This window comes from Antechinus flavipes, chromosome 2 (assembly GCF_016432865.1).
Source record: "Antechinus flavipes isolate AdamAnt ecotype Samford, QLD, Australia chromosome 2, AdamAnt_v2, whole genome shotgun sequence".
Classification (NCBI taxonomy): Eukaryota; Metazoa; Chordata; class Mammalia; order Dasyuromorphia; family Dasyuridae; genus Antechinus; species Antechinus flavipes.
In genome coordinates, this window is record NC_067399.1 from 166,111,675 (window position 1) to 166,132,008 (window position 20,334).

Consider the following 20,334-nt stretch of genomic DNA (forward strand, 5'->3'; position numbering starts at 1 on the left):
GTAATTTTCTTTAATGAAATTGATTGTTTCTATGATTTAGTCTTTAATCCACTTGTTTTTATCATCAGATAATTTAATGTCTAATTAATTTTTTTCTTTTTCCATTGTCTATTATTGAATATAACTTTCATTGTATTATGAACTGAAAAGCATATGGTTATTATTTCTTTTTTATGCTTCTTTTATGTGGGATAATTTGTGTCCCTCCATCTTCCAGTGCACTTTTCTTTCTCATATTTACTTATTTATTTTTATTTTTTGGGATACCATCCCATCAATGTCGCCTTTTGTCCATACTTCTGACTATATATATTTCTTCTGATTACTCTTATAATAATAAGGCTGTTAAAAGTTATAAGTATTATTTTATCATATAGAAATAGAAAGTTTAATTTGATTGAATTTGTGTTTTCACTTCTTTTTTCTCTTTTTTATGGTTCCCTCGAGTCTCTTATTGAGATCAAACTATTTTATTCATTTCTGTTTCTTATTTAGCTATCTTAAAAGACCTCTATTTGATTATAACCATTTTCTACTAGAAAGATTATATTCTGCTTTGCTGGCTAGGTGATTTTTGGTTGTAATCCTAACTCATTTGCCTTTTAGTTTATCATATTCCAACCTCTCCACTTTTTTAATGTGGAAGCTGCCAAATCCTGTGTAATTTTGACTGTAGCTCATGATATTTGAATTGTTTCTTTTTGGCTATTTACAATATTTTCTTCTTAATTTGTGAGCTCTGGAATTTCCTCAGTAATATTCCTGTGAGCTTTAATTTTGGAATCTCTCTTAGATGATGATCAATAGATTCTTTCAATTCCTATTTTGCCCTCTGGTTCTAATATATCAAGGCAGTTTTTTTTTTGATTGACTAATTATTATATGAGATCCCTCCTGGATCTATTTTGAAAGTCATGTGTTTTTCCAGTGAGAAATTTCACATTTTCTTCTAAAATTTTTTACTTTTGTGAACTTTTTTTATATCATGATGTCTCATACAATCATTCGCTTCCAATTGTTTAATTCTAATTTTTAAGGAAATATTTGTTTCAGTGAACTTTTTTTACTTTGCTTTCCATTTGCCAAATTCTATATTTAGGAAGTTATTTTCCTTGATAATTTTTAATGTTGTTTTCTATGCTGTTGACTTATTATTCATAATTGTCTTGCATTACTCTCAGTTTTTCTTCTCCTTTTCTAATTTGCTTTTTAAACTCCTTCTTAAGGTCTTCCAGAAATTCCTTTTGCATCTGAGATGAAATTACATTTTTCTTTGAGGATTTACATGTAGCCATTTGGACACTATTGTCCTCTTCTAAGTTTATGCCTATCAGCATAGTAACATTCTATAGTTAAGCTATTTAAAAAAAAAACAAAAACAAAAACAAAAACATTTTTCCTGCCTTTTTTGTGGCTTGCTGTTTTTATGTCAGAGTTGGCCTCTAGTTCTGCACTGTCTCAAGATTTTTGTACTGACTCTATTTACACAGCATAATAGTATTTGATATACAAACAGTAGTTTTTGATAAATCAAAAAATGCCCATTCCTGGGGTAGAATATTACTATTTGATACGTTTCTAAGAAAAATTTGTCAAAAATTAGATTTAGACAGTCTCAAGTCATATATGATCTGTATATGTATAGACCAATATCTCAAACCATAAAATATGCTTCAAATTGATAAATGATGTTGATATAGTTGATAGTAGATTAAATGGCATTGATATTGCAAAGTAAATTAGAGGCGAAATAGAGACACTATCTTTCTGACTTATGGATGAGAAAGAGTTTATAATGAATCAACATATAGAGGAATAAAACAGACAATTTTGATTACATAAAATTAAAAAAAAATCTTTTGTGTAAACAAAACCAATGCAGTTAAAATTAGAAGAGAAATAGGAATGCAGGGAAAATTGTTTTCATAAAAATCCAAATATATCCCAATATACAAAAAGTGTAGCTGCAAATTTATGAGAATTGGATTTCTTCCTAAATAGATAAGTGGTTAATTGATATTAAAAAAGCAGTTTCAAAGAAATCCAAGCTATCAAAAATCATATGAAAAAAGTGATTTAAATCACTGGTATTAGAGAAAGGTAAATTAAAACAGCACTACAATTTGACCTTACACTCATCAGATTGGCAAAGATGATAAGAGGAAATTGCTAAATTTTGGTGGTTTATGGAAAAATAAGTATACTATTATGCCACAGGTGGAACTGTGAATTGGTTCAACCATTCTGGAAAGCAATTTGAAGCCATACTAAAATGTCACTAAACAGTGACTTTGGACACAATTTGATTACCATAGTCATATATCTCAAAGATCTCAAGAGAAGAGGAAGAGGACTAGTATCTATTAAAATATATATATATATACACACACTAACTCTTTTTGTAGTAGTCAATCACTAGAACTCTAAGGAGATACCATTGATCTGATTATGGCTAAACAAATTATAATGTATGAATATAATGGAATATTTTTGTGCCATAATAAATAATGACATGGACAGTTTTTGAAGAAACTGGAAAGACCTGTATGAGTTGACTTAGGATAAAGTGAACACTGTTAAGTCGTTAAGAGGTTAATATATACAAAGACAAAAACATTGTAAAGGAAAACAACTTTAAAAACCGATAAAATTCTATAAACTCTGTGGAAGAGGCCTCTGTGCCAGGCTTTTTATTGATATATTGAACTTATCTCCTTTTTCTTCTTTTTCTCCAGGTTGTCTATAGCAAAATTTCTGAAGCTGTGGGTCATTTGAATGCAATGACTAAAAGAGATTTCAGAATTGCATTATGCAACTTCACTGTAGCTTTGGTTCTGAACATACAGTATGTGCACTTTGCATGGCACATGCACAAACACTACTTTGAGACAGGGTTGCATAAAATTTTTTCAGGTAAAAAGGGGTTACGAGTGGAAAAAGTCAAAGAAACCATGATCTATAGTATACTTCCATGATTAATATTGCTTCTGTTTCTGCTTATAGCTATTTACCTCAATGCTCTCAATCATGCTTTTCTACTTTGCTTTATAGACTCACAAGGTTATCTTCTTACTATATGTATGTCAAGTGACTCACGGTTACATAGGTTGTGGACAGCTGGAGGTTAGAACTTTGGGCCCCATCTTCCAGTACTTGCTACTTCCACTTTTAAAATAACTGCTGTTAAACAGATAATCAGCGAATAATCTTTGAATCTTAGTAGTTTGACCATGAAGTAACTTATGAATTTGTTATTTCATTTCAAGTATATAGCCCTACAGTGAATGATATGATTGGTGTCATAGGCATAGGATTATTTTACCATGTCTCAATTTTTATACTTTGAAAGATATGTTAATACTTACGCTACTTTACTTGGTAAATAAAGGAGTAGGGGAATAACAGGTGATTCTTGATTTCCATAAATAATGAAACCCATTTCATTCAGTCTATTTCTGAAGTATCTTGTGTTTTGGGCAAGTTGCCGGATTCTCTGTATGCCTGGAAAGAAATAGGCATGAAATCAGTTCGTTAAATTAACATGAGAGGGTTTTCTTAGGGAGGAAAAATTAAAAGCAAAAGTCACATGAGTTTGGAGCATACCAAATGCTTGTATGGACTCAGCTTATTGTCAGTGAGTAGACAGGGTTCAAGATAGTAAAACCCTAATGCTAGAGCAAATTTCTGGCTGCCCTGGCTTCCACTCTATCATGGTAGTACTCTTGGAAGGGAAGTATACCTGCTACCACAAGTGCTGCTTCTGTTTCAATAGTATGAAAATGCAGTAGGAAACAGTTGCTTGCTCCCCTCATCAGGTGTAAGAGGTGCTAGAGCAAAAGAAGGGAATTTAATGTTATGTATATAGTGTACATCAGTAGTCCTCAAAGTGTAGTCCAAAGAATTGTTGGGGTCTCTGAAACCCTTTCAGAGGGTCTACAAATTCAAAAATTTTTTTTATTTCTAATATAGTAACTAGCTATAAATATAACCCATGTGAACAAAAACTCTTTGAACAGATCCTCGATAGTTTTTTTTAACAACATGAAGAAACTGAGAACAAAAGTTTGAGAACCACTGTTGTACATAATTCATTAGGCTGTGGGGCAATAGCAAAAGAATAGTTTTTTATATTAGGCCATTTTACCAAACATTTTAAAATCGATGTTGCAAAATTATAAAGAATATGTTTGATACTAAAAGAGATGAGAAGGTACCTTTTCCCTTCTAGATTCTAACCCCTTGCTTGAGATCCTCAAGATCCTCAGATGTCGAATATTATAGATATTGTCAGATATTTTTAGTGAGTTGGCAAATTTTGCTGAATTTTCTCCTACTTTCTTTTTTTTAAAGAAATATCACTATACATAAAGGATGGCTCTCTGGGTAGGAGAAAGGAAGGAAAGAACACTTGGTAGGACAAAAATAAGATTGAAATACAATTTTTTCAATGAAGGAGAACTTGATTGTATCCTTGAGTATTTCCATCAGAATAGGAGAATATAAACAGAATCCTTGGAAATAGAATCACATATTTAATATGTGGCTAACTAAAATTTAATTCTAAGAGAAGCTGGTTATAGATATCTCTGGAAGATGGACAGGAATTTATGCTGATGTAGTGATTCTCTTTTCCTTCTTAATTTTATGCTATTGATGATTTGTCTGTATCAGATAACTTCTACCTAGAGGCAACAAGTGATACAGTGAAAAGAAGGGTAGTTGTGGAATTAGGAAGACCTGAATTGAAATATGGCCTCACTAGCTGTGTGTCCTTAGAAAATCACTTAATCTTTATCTTCTTCGGTTTCCTTAACTATAAAATGAAAATAGAACCTGCCTTACAAGGTGCTTTTAAAGATCAGATGCAATAATATTTGTTAAGCCCTTAGCATAGTGTCTGACATGTGATAAGTGCTTATTTAATTCTTTTTTATTTCTTTCTCCTGAGTCTGAACATTTTATTAACTTTCTATTTCCTGTTCTTAATTATAATCTTTTCTTTTATTTGGCTGTCCTTAAAGTATTAATATTTTGTGTTTATCAGTGGGCATGAAGTAATCAAGATCTTCATAATTTGTGCCTTCAAGATGATGAATGTAGAGTGGGTTAGATGATTAAATGGATCAAATGAAGCACCTTCCAGGGAAGTTATTGAATCACACTGTAGTCCCACTTTCTGACTACCTAAATTCCACAGCATGCTCACACTTGGAATTCCTTCCCCAGCTTCTAGCTCTCTGGTTTTTACCTTTCTAACTTTTTCCTCATCTTGGGAGACTTTACTCTTTCAAACACCCTAACCTACTAGTTTCTTATCTCATTTCCTATATCCATCCTATCTCAGATACACACAGAAATGATCATGTTCTTGATTTTGCTGTCACTCCCAAATGCTTTACTTCTGCACCTGCAGGTCCTATGTGGACATAAAGAAGGGAAGGAAAAGAAGTGGAAAAAGAGAAAGAAGGAAGGAAGGGGAAAGAAAAGGAGGAGGGAGGAAGGAAGGAAGAAAGAGAAGGAAGGAAGGAAGAAAGAAAGGAAAGAAGAAAGGGAAGGAAGGGAGAAAGAAAGGAAGGAAAGAAGGAAGAAAGGAAAGAAGAAAGAGAAGGAAGGAAGAAAGAAAGGAAAGAAAGAAGGAAGATAGGAAGGAAGGAAGGAAAAAAAGGGAGGAAGGAACTTGATAGTAGTACTGAGAAATTGGCAATGAAGCATTTCAAACTGACTTTTAAAATTTTAGTCGCATAAACATTCTATTTGTCCTTCATCTAATTTGTACTACTAATAGACATATTTGTCAGTAGATTATGCCTGCCTCATTAGGCCCCCTTACTTTCTTAATTTCCCCTTGTGTATGCTTAGCAAATGTCCAGCATCTCCCCATCAGTTCAGGAAACCATAAAAAAAGCCCAAATACCAAGTCATTTAACCTTCTCTGATTTTCATCAAGGGCCCCCTTGATTTCTTTCCAAGCTTGGATTATGTTTTATAGATGAAACAGGTAAGTATATCTATCCTTGACCCTGTATTGTATAATATTTTTATGTGACTAGAATGAATATACATATAGCACACATTTAATTAGAAGGTAGTGCAAAATTAGGAATGACAACTTACACATTGAATGATAGCATCTAAAAGATTTTGAGAGACTAGGAGATAGAGATAAACATAGCAAAATATAATTTAATGTTATATAAATGTCAGATACTACTACTATTACTACTACTACTACTGCTCCTGCTGTTACTACTAATTCCCTACTCTTGGGTTTCGAAGTCACCTTCATAGGTACAAGATAGAAAGGTGTGGCTAGATAACAGTTTTGAAAAAAATTTTTTTTAAAACTGAAAAAGTTTCAATGGACTTAAAATTCAATATGAATCAATAATATGCCTTGACAGTTTTAGGTTGCATTAAGAGAGAATAATACTGAATATATATATTTGTGTGTGTGTGTGTGTGTGTGTGTGTGTGTGTGTATGTATGTATATACTGAGGAAAGTAATACTTCTTTGTAGATGCTCTGGTCAGACATCATTTCAGGATTTGTGTCTAATTCTGGTTTCCCCAAGCAATCAATCAATACACATTTATTCACCTGCCAAATGACAGTACATTGAGGATATAAATGCAAAGAATGAAGTATCCTTGAAGAACTTTTCAACCATGGAAACAACATGTATGTATATAAGTACATGCAGAATAAATACAAAATTATTTCAAGGTTGTTATATATGTATATGTTATATATATGTATGTTATATATGTGGTAGTTTAAGATGGAAGGGCAGGAAAAACTTTGTATGAGCAGTATATTGAAGGAAGAGATTTGTTTAATGAAGTAGAGATGAAGTAGTTGAATTTTATTCACTTGAACTATTTTAGAGTTAGGGAGAAGGAAGTTAGAGTGCCATGTGTGAGGAATAGGAAGACCAGTTTATCTGAACTAAGACTGTAGGAAAATAATATTGTTTAATAATGTTCGGATGATAGACTGGTGCTAGGTAGTGAAAGAAGAAAATTGTCAAGCTAAAGAACATCTAGAGAAGAGTGACTGATGAATGGTTCCATGACTACTGACAGTAAAATTTGGTGGAAAGAACTAGAATTCTTTAATTTAGAGAAGATAAGGCTTGTAACTACCTTCAAGTATTTAAAGGGATTTAAAATGGAAGGGGCATTAACTTGTGTTGCTTAATTTCATTAGACAGAACAAGGTACACTGAAAAGAAATTGAATGAGATAAACTTCGGCTTGAAGTAATAAAAAAATTATTTCCACTGGAGATAGTTTCTCTTTAATGAAATTCTTTGAATAAAGGTTAGATGACTATTTGTTAGCTATGTGGATAATGTTCCTAAATGAATACAATTTGTCCTCTGACATCTTTTCTAATAATGAGATTTATGGCATAGTAGATAAGAATGCTATACTTGAGTTAGGAAGATCTATGTTTAAAGCCTACTTATGATATATCATTTAGACTCTAAAAAAACATAGTGCTTATTGATAAAAAGGTTAATAATGAGATCTGTGGGTCTACTATCATAGGATTATTGTTTGTCTCTGCAGATCTATATACATATATGCATATTCTGAAGTGCTATATAAATGCCATTTATTAGTCTCTAGAACTGAATGAAACAAATTTAATGTCTTTTCATCTGAGTACTTTGAGTATTTGAAGTACTTCTTTACTTTAAGTATTTGAAACAAACTGTCATGGTCCTTGTTTCCCTAGTTTTCTTCATCTATTTCTCATATGACATGGTTTCAAAATCCTCTTACCATACTTGTCATGCTTCTCTGGGTATGCTAAAGTTAAATAGCATCTCTTGTAGAATGAGATATTGAGAGTTTAGAACAATGTTATAAATAGATTATAAATCATGAACTCCATATGGGGTTGAATAACTGAATTTGGGAGTTGCAAAATTATGATTTGATTTCAGCAAATGTTTGATTTAAACACATATTTTACATACCTATATATCTAGGGCTGTGTAAATTTTCTTGGGCAAAAAGGGGTTTTAAGTGGAAAAAGTTTAAGAAACCCTTTAATATTTTTGCTGGCATACTTAATACATAGTCTCCTAAATCATTGAGCATAGTGCTTTGCAAATAGCGGGCAATTACTATCTTGTTATTTTTAAAGAAATTTGTAGTCAGGAGTTTGAACTATCATCATTATACTATCTAGATAATTAGAAATGATTTGTTCTATAATCTTAAAAATTCACACAGATAAATAGGTTTAATTACAGAGTAAGATGGATATATCATTCAAAGACAAAGTGAAGGGAGTTGGCATTGGCTAAGAAAATAGGGAAATTTTTTTTTTCCAGGCATGCATATTCTGCTAATCAATACATTTGTTTCTTCACTATCCATCTTCTATATAGATAAATATGATTTGAGTAGTTTGTAAAGTGTAAGACATGGAATTTATCTAGTTTGATCCAGAGAGTAAAATTTTTCCTTTTTTCCTTTCTTCCTTTTTTTCCTTTTTTCAGTGCACTTGTATTTAGTGAAGAAAAAAAGTTTAGGTCATTGTAGAAACCAATTTGTATTTGCCATTGGAGTTATTCTGGGTCCATCAGGCAAGACTTTTTTTTTGAAGGAAAGAGATTGATTCAGATATAGGAATCCTTAAAATATACATTTCTTTTTCTACCTCTTCTCATTTCTCCATGGGAAGAAAAAGACTCAAGCAAATAAAAAAAAAAACAATCCAGATGTGTAGAGTGGAAAGGAGGAAAGAATCTGGAGAGCTGCAAAAACATCTGGATGAATTTTGTTGCATAGATATAACTTCAGTGGTTCTTGAAAAAGAACTCATTTGCAACATGTTATGATCCTAGAAACTTGCACATATTATGAAGGGCAACACATTTGAAAAAGAGGAAAACCAAAATATGGCAATATTATTTTTCCTTATTTTTAATAAAACATTTTATTATAAATGTTTTATCCATATATTGGATGAGAGACTAAGAAGGTAAGGAGACAGTTAAAAAGGACTAGAATTGAATGAAAAGATGTGGGGAGAGAAGTATTTTGAATATAGTAAATGAAATCAATGCACTAAGTTATTTACAGAATTAACATTGAAATGTTTGCCATATGGTTAGTCACCTTCAGCATTTATTTTTAGGTTGATTATCCCTGCACAATGAACAGAATGACTTTATCAAGCTGTCCTAATGATTCCTCAATGTTTTCCTTGAAAGGCTACAATGAATTCATAGGTTGGAAGTATTATGAATGATCTAAATTGCTTTTCTTGATGGTATCATTTTTGTGCTTGTCCAATAATGATTTATTTTGCATTGTGTTGCCCTATTACTTACCTAGGTCCTTCTGTCCTTTCCATTCTTAATTAAATTAAGTATAAATGTTAACAGTTAATTTTACCTTTTTGCTTCCTATCATTCAATTACTAGCCAAATAGATCATAATACAAATTCTTATTTTCTTTTAATAACTATGTTTTATTACTGTCCTTTGTTTCCTATCCTTGAACTAATATAGCAGACAGGATTTTATAACATTTTGTGGTTATTATGTTTTCTTATGTAGATTACTATGAATGACTCCTATGAAAGATTTTTTTCAGGAAGTTGGATAAGTTACAGTTCTTTTCAATCACTATATTGCTCACTTTTTAAAATTGGAAACATATTTCCAGACTTGGAGGGCCAGAGGAATCATCTATTCCTATTAAAATTTCCTCATCTGGATTGAATGGGGCTATCACCATACTTATAGAGTGCTCTGAGGTTCATAATTAAAAGGTGCTATGTATCATTAGCACTGATGATTGTTGATGCTTGGGCAATCAATCCATAGCATTTAGGCCAAAGGAGGCACTCAGATAAAATCCTTTTTAGTGGCATGAAGATGTTGCCATGATTTACTCTCTACCACTTCTGAGAATTTCATTTTGGTAGATTCTGTTCCCTTTTTTCTTTATGGTATCACTATTAAGACCACATTGCATAAGAGATGTGGTTCCATGGCTTAGTAAACTATAAGCAAAGGAAGCTAAGTATATGCTTGGCCACCGGGCTAGATTCTTAGGAGAGGGCTAAGCGTTTCTAGCTTAAGTGAGATTTAGGTGGTGGTTTAGGCTAGGAAGAAATTGGGGATGAAAAAAACATCTTTGGAGTACATTTCTACACGTAAACTTTCAGAAATTTATTGTTATACTCATTGCCACCACCATCACCATCATCATTAAGTATATAATTAGCATTTTAAAGAGCACTGAATTTTGAGAAAGAAGATGTGGGTTATAATCCTGTCTAAGTTACTTGGTATTTGTGTATATCACTTCACTAAGTAACTAAAAGGAGCCTTAGTTTTTCTTAACTGTAAAGTGAGAGTTTTAGAGAAGATGTTTAAGATCACTTTTAGCTCTAAATTCTATGATCTCAAAGGTAATTGTATTTTGTACACTGGTAGACACTGAGATTAAATATCTTTTGATCTGCCTGTTCCAAAGGGATTTGAATAAGCCTCACCTTCTACCTCTGCCTTCTTAAAGAAAGCAGGAAACATCCTTTGCTAACCAATCTGTTAAGACAGCCTGTATAATGTTATTATATCAGTTCAGTTTCCAACTTTTTTATTCTTAAGAAATCTATTGGGTTAGGAAAAGGCCACAAACACTTTAACCATCTCTCCAGTGCTATTAAAACAAAACCAGCTGGGCTAGGAGAAAGAAAACAAAACACAAAGCATCCTACTACAAAGCTCTTTGGTTGCTAATAAAAACAGTGGTTTGTGGTATTTCCAAAAATGTTTGGTACAAGTCAATTTCTGAAGGTCTAGGAGGAAATATGAACAGTGGAAGCTCCCAGATCTGTCAGAAGTTAAAGAACATTTCCTCTTAATTCAGCATTCAATGATAATGAAAGCCATTTTAGTAAAAAAAAAAAAAAGAAAAGGAAGGCTTTGGTGATTATGTAAGCCAATTCTGGTGCCACATTCATTTTTCTGTAGCTTTCAAAAAAATGGTTGTCTATTAGAGGAAGCATGGATATGCCCAGATGCCTTGAATTGACATTTTATTATTTGTTTTTAAAAATATATACAGAATTGTCCCACATTGCCTACTTTCTCCTTAACTTATTTAGCATAGAACAGGATACAAACTTAGCTATTTAAAACACATGGTGAGACATGGTGAGATTGCTTGGAAAATAAGAATTAATTCTCTGAGGATAGAAGGATATTTCTATAAATTATATCTCACAATTAAAAAAATTATTATTCTACAAAAGTAAATATTTAAAATGAAAACCAAATAGTGACCAAAATGTCTGGCTGTGAAATATTATCTCTTTTTTTCTTCCCCTTCTATTTCTGCCTATCCCCTATTTCGCTATGGATTCCTCCCCAGATCATCACAAAATTCTAGGGTGGGAGAAGGGAAGAGAACTGTGGAGAAAAATTTGAACATGGAGACAAAAACTTTGTGTGTTATTTTAAAAAGATATGTTATAACTCTTTGTTTTCTAACACACTCAGCAGCAAAGGAATCCTCCAAAAGATAGACTCTGATGACCCATCAGAATAGTAAGACTTAAGATTACTTAAGAGGTGACAAACTTACTTAGCAGACTGAGGAAAAAAATCAACCACAAAAAGTCTCCCCCAAAACTTTTAAAACTGATTTTCTTGGAGAAGCTTAGAGCTTGATCAGTTCATTTTTGATGTCAAGAATTTCAGGATTAAGAAGTATTTCATGTGGTCAAACAGATACTCTCATGGACCCTAGTTAGGACTTAATGATTTCCTATTAAATGTGTGCTCCATTACTGTGCAAGAATAGGATTTACATTGCCAGCAAATAGGTGCCTCATTGAATGAATAAAAAAGAAGCATTTATTAAATACTTAATGTATGCAAAGAACTATGCTCATTATTACGAGTATAAGTAGAAAAGCAAAGGTAGTTCTTAGACTTGAGCTCATATTATAGTGGGCACTAAAAGTGGAACTGGTGAAGGAATACTGTTTATCCCAGGGCCTTGGGTTTAGGATTGTGGGGTGTTTTCATATAGATCTCAAGAGAAGTAATGGTTGAAGTGGTAATAGTAGTTTGGTTTCCCTGCCATAGGCTACTTCCTATCTTTCCCAATAAATGCCTTGAGGTATTTAGAAACACTCCTAAATATCTACTCCCTAACCTTCCTCTTTTAAAAAATGATTTATTCCCAAATCCTTCAAGGAGAGAAGCAGCATGATATTGTGGTGAGAGGGAGAGTGAGAGGGAGAGAGAGAGGGAGAGAGACAGACAGACAGACAGACTATATTTAAGTACTGCCTCTGACACATACTGGCTGTGTGAGTCTGATAAATCATATAACCTCTTGGTGTTCCAAGTTTCTTTAATATTTTAATGGTTAGAGCAATTACTGAACTCAATTGGTAGAGGGAATTTCCTTATAGGAAGTTTTGTGAACACATGAAATTATAGGTTTGAACCAAAAAGCAAAATCCAATAAAAAACAAAACAAAAAATGTCTTGGGGTTCCCTAAAATCATAAAATTAGAGAGCAATTCCATTTTGGTTGATATATTTATTATTTAAATATTGATAGAAAATTTAAACCTTAATTTGTTATCAGTTGACTCCTCAAAAAGGGATGCAGTTTAATAAGACTTGTTCCAAATCTAACTGCCAGTGAAGAGTAAGGCTTTGTGGGCATGGGATATAGAAATAGGTACCTATGAAGGACTGGAAGTCCAGAAAGTTAATCAAGTAGTATTTAAGTGCTTGCCATGTGATTTTGCTAAAGCATTTTGCTGGCATATAAAGAATGGAAAAAAAAACGGTTATTGCTCTCAAGGAGCTTACAATTTAATGGGGGAGATATCATGCAAACGACTATGTACAAAACAAGATATATACAGGATTAATTGTGGATAGCCACCAAGACTAAAGAAGAATAAGAAAAGCTTTTTGTAGAAGATGGGGCTTTAGCTGACTCTTGTAGGAAGCCAGGGAATCTATGAGGGATGAATAAGGAGAAGAGAATTATAAGTATGTGGGACAATGAGTTTAGAGGCAAGGGATATGAGCTTAGAGTCAGGGGATAGAGTGATGTGTGCATGCAAGGAACAGCATTGAATCATAGACTATTTGGAAGGGAGTAAGGTATAAAAAGATAGGAAAGGTAGGAAAAGGATTAGAATAGGAAGAGTTTTGAAATCCTAAGAAGGGATTTTATATTTGACCATGGAAGTAATAGGAAACCACTGAAATTTATTGAATAGGGATGTGATGTGATCAGATCTATATTTTAGAAAGATCAAATTATAACTATGTAGAGGCAGAATTGCAATATGGAGAGACTTGTGGTAGGGGAATTAATTCTGTTGTAATAGTCCATAGAGTGGAGAGAGGGTTGCTGCAGACAAAATTGTAATTTCATACAGAGCTAATAAAAGAATCTTAATGAGAGTTTGGTGACACTTTCAAATAGCATATCAGATGAGTGGGTTGTTTTTAGAAAAAAGGGATCAACTGTAGATATAAAGGCAAGGGCATAAAATTTGGATTCTAGTTTGAATTCCAGCTGTGCCATCAACCACTTTCATGACCTTGGAAAAGTAAGAGTTATCCTTTCCACCTTGCAAGTTTTCCAATCACAGTTTCCATATATCATTGATCAACATAAGAAATTAAATGGGAATTTTTGAGGAGTTTTATGGAAGCCACAGATGATATTCAAAGGCCATCAGATGAGACAGAGTCTACAACCAAATACTTAACCCAAATTTTACAATAAAATGCTGTACTCCATAAAATAAAAAGAAAAATTCAGATTTCTCTGATATGAAGGAAAAACTAAAACATTTTATATGAATTTTCTGGCTTGTGGGGACATGTTAGCCTGCAATGTGAAAAGAATAATTGTATCTCTTTGGGTTTCAATTTCCTCAGATATATAATTGGTAATGTTTCATTTAGCTCAGTATTTGATGCATGATGTTTTCCACTGGAACATTCTGCTTGATTTTTTTTTCTGTATATATTTTGAAAGCCCAGTGGACTAAGTAAAGGAAAGAGAAATGGAAGGGTTACATGCTGATTTTTATCACTTAGCAATCCTATTTTAGGAAGGAATTAGTCTCTGTGCCCAGTTTCTACATTCAGAAAATGAGTAGAATTTGAGTTTTGTGTATATAGATATCATTAAAATTGTGAAGCAGAGAAACAATTCTAACTTTATCAAATTATACTTGGTATCTAGAAATTTCTCCATATCATAAATTCTAGTTGGCAAATGATGTAGGATTCCAGAAAGTTAGCCAGTAGCATTAGTTATGAACTATCCTGTTACTGACATTCTAGGGAATTGTTAATAATACTTCACATTTCCCCCTTGCATTGTCCAGAAAGCTGAACCCAGGGGACCAGTGTTTTAGTCTTTGATGGGTATACCACTCAGATGTATTTACACAGTAGAGCTAGGCTCCATTGAATTTAGAGCACATGTTGAATTCTTTAATACACAAATCCACCTGCCTTAATATTCACCAGCTGCGTCTTCTAAGAGCATGCTGAGATAGCAAGTTACCCAACCAGACTTCTCCAAACCAGGGCCAGATTTTATCTTTGTTAAGTGGTGCTAGGGTGAGGAATAGTACTACTGCACTTTTGCCCTTTACTGCTTAGTTGAAAGTGAGCTAATTATGGGGGGAATATAATTACTGTCTACAAAAATAACTGTGGAAGAGTGACTCCCCTTCAATCTCTAGGAAGCTGTGGGTAGACTAATTGTCATCTATTCTCTGAACATAGCGAATGTGTAACTCCATGTGTTACGATAAGAGAACTCATGATAAGAGAAAAAGAATGCTTTAATTGCAGAGCTGAATTTGTTTTATGGGGCCAAAATCCCATGCCACTTAGTAACTATGATTTTGGGCAAAGTAACTTAACCTTTCTGGGCTTCAGTTTCCTAATCTAAAAAGTGAGAGGTCTAGATTAGATGGTCCCTTCTAGTTTTAAATATGATTCTGTGAACTATTCCACTTTGTAATCTATACACCAAGAGAAAATTAACTTGAAAAAGAAAAAAAATCTGTATCACTCATGTTGAAAAGGGCATATTATTTTTAGGAAGAGTGGAAGGAGATAGCAGGGGCTTTCTTTTTACTCCATAAAACCATCTATAAATCCAGTGATATGCTAATACTCCAGTTCTTTGAGCTCTTCAAGACAAACTTATGTGCAGTTTTTACTGAACGGTTGTAAAACTATATCCTGAGTTGATATGAAGTGATAGTGATTTTAAGTAGAAGGATAGAAGAGGAAAGGAAGAAGTCACTGTTGTCATTTTATTAGTGTCATGAAAAGCTAAGTATCTATGTCCTTATAACTATGTCTGAGCTCCTAAACTAATTGTGTTTACCAAGAAGTCTAAATCTGTGCTGCAGAGAAATGGGCATAAGCTAGTGAGGCTATGCCTTTTCTGCTGACCTCCAATCAAAACACAGTACTGTGGAGAACATATTTACTACACACAACAGGTTATTAATCACCAGACATGTCAGTCTCTCAGCTGAAAGCTAGCAGTGCATATCTCACTCCATCTGTTACGTATTAGGTATTGCTGAAATGCCAATGATCTGAAACCATTTAGAAAAGAGCAATATATGCCCTCCCTTCCTATCTTTGCCTCCTTCTCTTCCCCTCCCCTCTTTCTTTTTCTTTCACTTAGCTGTCTGTCTATCTGTAGTTGGCGACTGATTACCAGCTGGATTTAAGAAAAATCAGGTGTATTCCTCCTTGTTTTCCTAGAGGGTTAGAATGCATATTGAGATGTGCATGCAGTATGTGAACACTATGATATATACTTTATGGGCTATTGGACCCATTAACTAAAGGGTTTTAAAGGAATAACCCTCAAAACTAAAACTCATGTTTGTATAGTACTCAACAATTTATAGAATACTTCAATATATATATTTTAAAATTGTAGCAGACCTGGCAGTTTCATTGGGAAAGAAATTCTTGTATGGAAACTCTCTTTTAGTAAACCAGCACCTGTGCCACAATTTATATAGCAGGAGTTCTTAAGCTTTTTTTTTGTCATGGACCCCTTTCTCAATCTGTTAGAGTCCATGGACCCTTCCTTAGAATATTGTTTTTAAATGCATAAAATAAACATATGAAATTTCAAAGAAATTATAATGTTGAAGTTATAGTGACATATAGCTACCTAATTTTTTTTAAAAATTTCACAGACCTTTAGTGAGGATTAAAGGTCTTTTCCAGGGACATGTAGCTAATGTGAATCAATTAACATGCTTCTTTTTAAAGCTGCTAAATGAGATTTTTAGTTCTTTCACATCCACATCTTAGAAAATGTCTCATTTAAGCGTTTTTATGACAAGACAGATATTCTTCTACAGATGAAGCTCAAAAAAGCAAAAGGTTTGTATAATGTCCTGGAATGAAGTGGAAGAGACAGATAGAAGCCCAGTGTTCTCTGTCTATGGCCTCTCCAGGTCAGGACCCTACTGCCAATCTGTGTTTAGGAAAAATGTAGTCAGCTAAGTTTGTGTTTGTATCCTGATTGCTGTAGAAAGAATTTCAAATTCTGTTCCTTCCGACCTAGAATAAATCACTAAATTTCTTTGAGTTTTAGTTTCATCATCATTACCATAAGAGGGTCAGATTCAGTGACTTTTCAGATCCCTTTTAGCTCTAAATCTAAGATTATGGATATGGACATACATGTTTTCTTCATGAATGTATGTGAACATATATGATCTCCTTTAAAAAAATGAAATAGATGTATAATATGTAATTAGTACCTAAATTTTTTCTTTGAGTAGGGATAAAAGTTCCCAGATAGATTATAAATCTTAATGAGACTGAATGAAATAATTTTTAAAAATTATATTTATCATTAATAGAAACAGAAATGTCTTCTAAAAACTGGCACCCAAAATTAATGTTCATTAGAGAAAAGTAATATTTTACTCAAGAAATTTATGACTATTCCACATAAAGAATAGAAGAGGGAAAAAAAATTCTGTTTTGAAAGCTAGTGCTGTCAACTAGAATACTGGATTTTTCTGTTTTTCTGGAGCCCCAAATCTCCTTAGTTGTTCCAGTTTTTAAACTATCAAATTCAAGCATAAAAATGTTTGCCCTTTTCTAACTAATAGAGAAGAGGTTTAAGGTCACACCTGGAAAGTGCTAATGCCACTTTCTTCAAATCAGTCTTGGACCAGAAATCATTTCAATATCTCACCTGTTAATTTCTGAACAAAATTCATTCAGGAAACATTTATTGAATGCCCGCTATGTAGTAGATCCTGTGGTTAAAGCTTTTTTTTTTTTTTTTTAATTTTCTTTATCTTCAGCCTTTTTGACAGCTGACAAAGAAAAGATACCAGGCCATAAATTAATCAGTAGATTTAGTGAATACCTTCAGAATTTTCTAAACTCCTTATAACAAAGGATTTTTCCTTTGAAGGGGAGAGTATCTGGACTTGTGTTTTCATCATTGAACTTCTCTTAACTTCTGGTATGGAAACTATGCTGGCAATGCAGAGGTAAATTAGAAACTCTTCATAATTTTTAATTTGAGAGAGTTGCCTGGGGCAACAGGAGGTTGTGTGACTTTTCTTGATGAAACATCTAGTATGTGTTAGAAGGAAGGTTTGGATCCAAGGCATCTAACTCTAACAGCTAATTAGCCATTATGCCATGCTGGCAATTCAGTAGAGAATTAAATTAAAAACCCACAGGTAAATCTAAATTGTAAAACTCAATTTTTTGAGCTACTATATTTTGAGAGATAAAAATGTCTTAAAAGATGATTGATCAAGAAACTAACTTTGAGAATTAACAATTAGATTAGCTAGTTTTAGCTAATTGAAGTTATATTAAGTCAGAAACATATGTAGTGACCTGGGAATGTAATTTCCAATTTTTACTTCAGTAATTTGGGATCCTGAGCTCAAAATTAAATCCTAAATATTCATTTGTGACTGATCTAATCTGAAAGTGCAGTCCTGAGAGAAAATTTGGTTTTGTTTCCTATGTGGGCCAGATTAGTTCCGTGGCTGGGGACGAGTTAATCCTAGACTAAGGGAGTATGGACAATATAAATTAAAAAAAAAAAAAAAAAAAAAAAAAAAAAAAAAAAAAAAAAAAGCAAAACTCCATATACATTGGGAAGTACATAATGTAAACCTGTGGATAGTGTAAACTCTGAGAAAAAGTTCTAAGTACAGGTCTTGCTAATGGCTAGTGAAAGCCAGCATCTTCCTTTTGTTTCTTCTAGGATTATATTTAGATTTAAGCATCTCCTCTTTGTAATGAAGGTGAGAGGCCATAGGCCACAATGTAATACAATGTAGCTACAGAGCAAGAGTGTGAGCCCATAAGAGACCTTAGAACATGAGGCAGCAAATCTGCTTTAAGCCTTAATTTGTCTTCCTTGTATCCTTATCTTCTCTTTTATCCTCTTCCAGGTTAAGTATTTAGCAAGTTGATAGGGAACAGTTGAAAACAAGGCTGCCTGAGTTCTGATTTAAACAGACTATTTTTGTTTCCTGGTGTTTGTTCCTTGCTTCCCACAGGAAGTCTGCATCTTTAGCAGAGACTGGGTTCTATACAGAAAGGAAGTGAAAGCAAGGAGTCAAGAATATTGAATTTTAATTTACTTCTACTTTTTACTCATTCTGTGGTATGAAGGAAATCCCTTCTTTCCTAAGGTTTCAATATTTCAATCTTTCAGAAACAAACATTGTTCTAGCTGTGAATTTCAGGAGGGGAAAGGCCTTTTTTTTTTTTTTCCCTTTCTTTATATTCTCAGCATTTAAACAGGCCTTTAATAAATGCTTATTGATTGATGGACATTACTTGTTGCTAAGAAATGTCTTGAATGCCTGTGGAGTTTCTTGCTTGAGGACCATAATGCAAAGTGTCCTCAAATGGAAGAAAAATCTGAAATGCAGTTTGAACACTTAATGCTTCATTCTTTAGAAATAGAAAGGGATTTGAGCTATTAGAATTAGTTGATGAGCAGAGCTCATATCGATTAATATAATTCAGATATATTGTCTGATATCTAGTCCAAACAAATAAAGAACTGTAGAAATTAAATTGGTTGTTAATTTAAGCAGAATTTATTTCACTCATTTAACTGGGCATCATTAAGTGAAGGTATTCTCTTGCATTATCTGAATTGTCATATTCTGTTGAGTATGGATCTAACTTGAAATGCAATCATCTTGTGATGTCAGCCACTAATTAAAAAACAATTAAAGTAATAATAAATATTAGTGACATTTAACACTATGCTGGTGTATTTTTGTTTCAGGTTAATTAGGGGGAAATTTTCTTATCAATTCCTATTCACTCATTCATTCAGCATGCATGTATTCATTTATTCATCAAATGCTTTGCTGGATTGTTTAAATTTTTCAGTCAGTATTCATTAATGATATATTATCTTTCCATGGTTTAGTTGTTAGGACTGTGTCTTATATAAGGATTCTGATAAGATACTTTATTTCTTAAATTTTTAGAACAATTTGCAAAATATGGATACTAATTGTTCTTAAAAATTTGATGGAATTCTGCTGTGAATCCATTAGGGCCAGGAGTTTTTCCCTTTGATATTTCCTTTTCAGATAGATCTATTTCATTTTATGATAGTTGGTTTTTAAAATCTCCATATGGTCTTCTAAGAGTCTGGTATTTCATACTCTTGAAGGTATCCTGCTGTTCCTTTTGTGTTCTCAGTATTGTTTACATCTAAGTGCATAATATATTCTGATTTAATTTTTTTTTTTTTGGTATTGTGGTCATTTCACCTTGCTCATTTGCTATTTTATTGTTTTTTGATTGTTTTCTTTTTTAAAAAAATCAGGTTAGCTAAAAGGTTTTTTAAAATCAATTTCATTAGTCTTTTCAAAAAACCAGCTTTTAGATTTTGTCATTTTAATTTTTTACTTCTAATTTATCTATTAGGCATTTAATTATTTTTTTAATAACTTTTTATTGATAGAACTCATGCCAGGATAATTTTTTTACGGCATTATCCCTTGCATTCACTTCTGTTCCGATTTTTCCTCTCCCTCCCTCCAACCCCTCCCCCAGATGGCAAGCAATCCTTTACATGTTGAATAGGTTACAGTATATCCTGGATACAATATATGTGTGCAGAACCGAACAGTTCTCTTGTTGCACAGGGAGAATTGAATTCAGAAGGTATAAATAACCGGGGAAGAAAAACAAAAATGCAAGCAGTTTAGATTCATCTCCAAGTTTTCTTTCTTTGGGTATAGCTGTTTC

General features: G+C 32.9%; 1 protein-coding gene across 1 annotated transcript in view; it reads right to left on the minus strand.

Moving 5' to 3' along the window:
* The window catches only part of SPTLC3 (serine palmitoyltransferase long chain base subunit 3), a 203,896-nt gene that overhangs the window by 23,945 nt on the left and 159,617 nt on the right, over positions 1-20,334 (minus strand). The window contains exon 10 of the mRNA XM_051975913.1: positions 3,366-3,501. Coding sequence (XP_051831873.1) covers positions 3,366-3,501 — 136 coding nt within the window. The remainder of the gene's footprint in view (positions 1-3,365; positions 3,502-20,334) is intronic.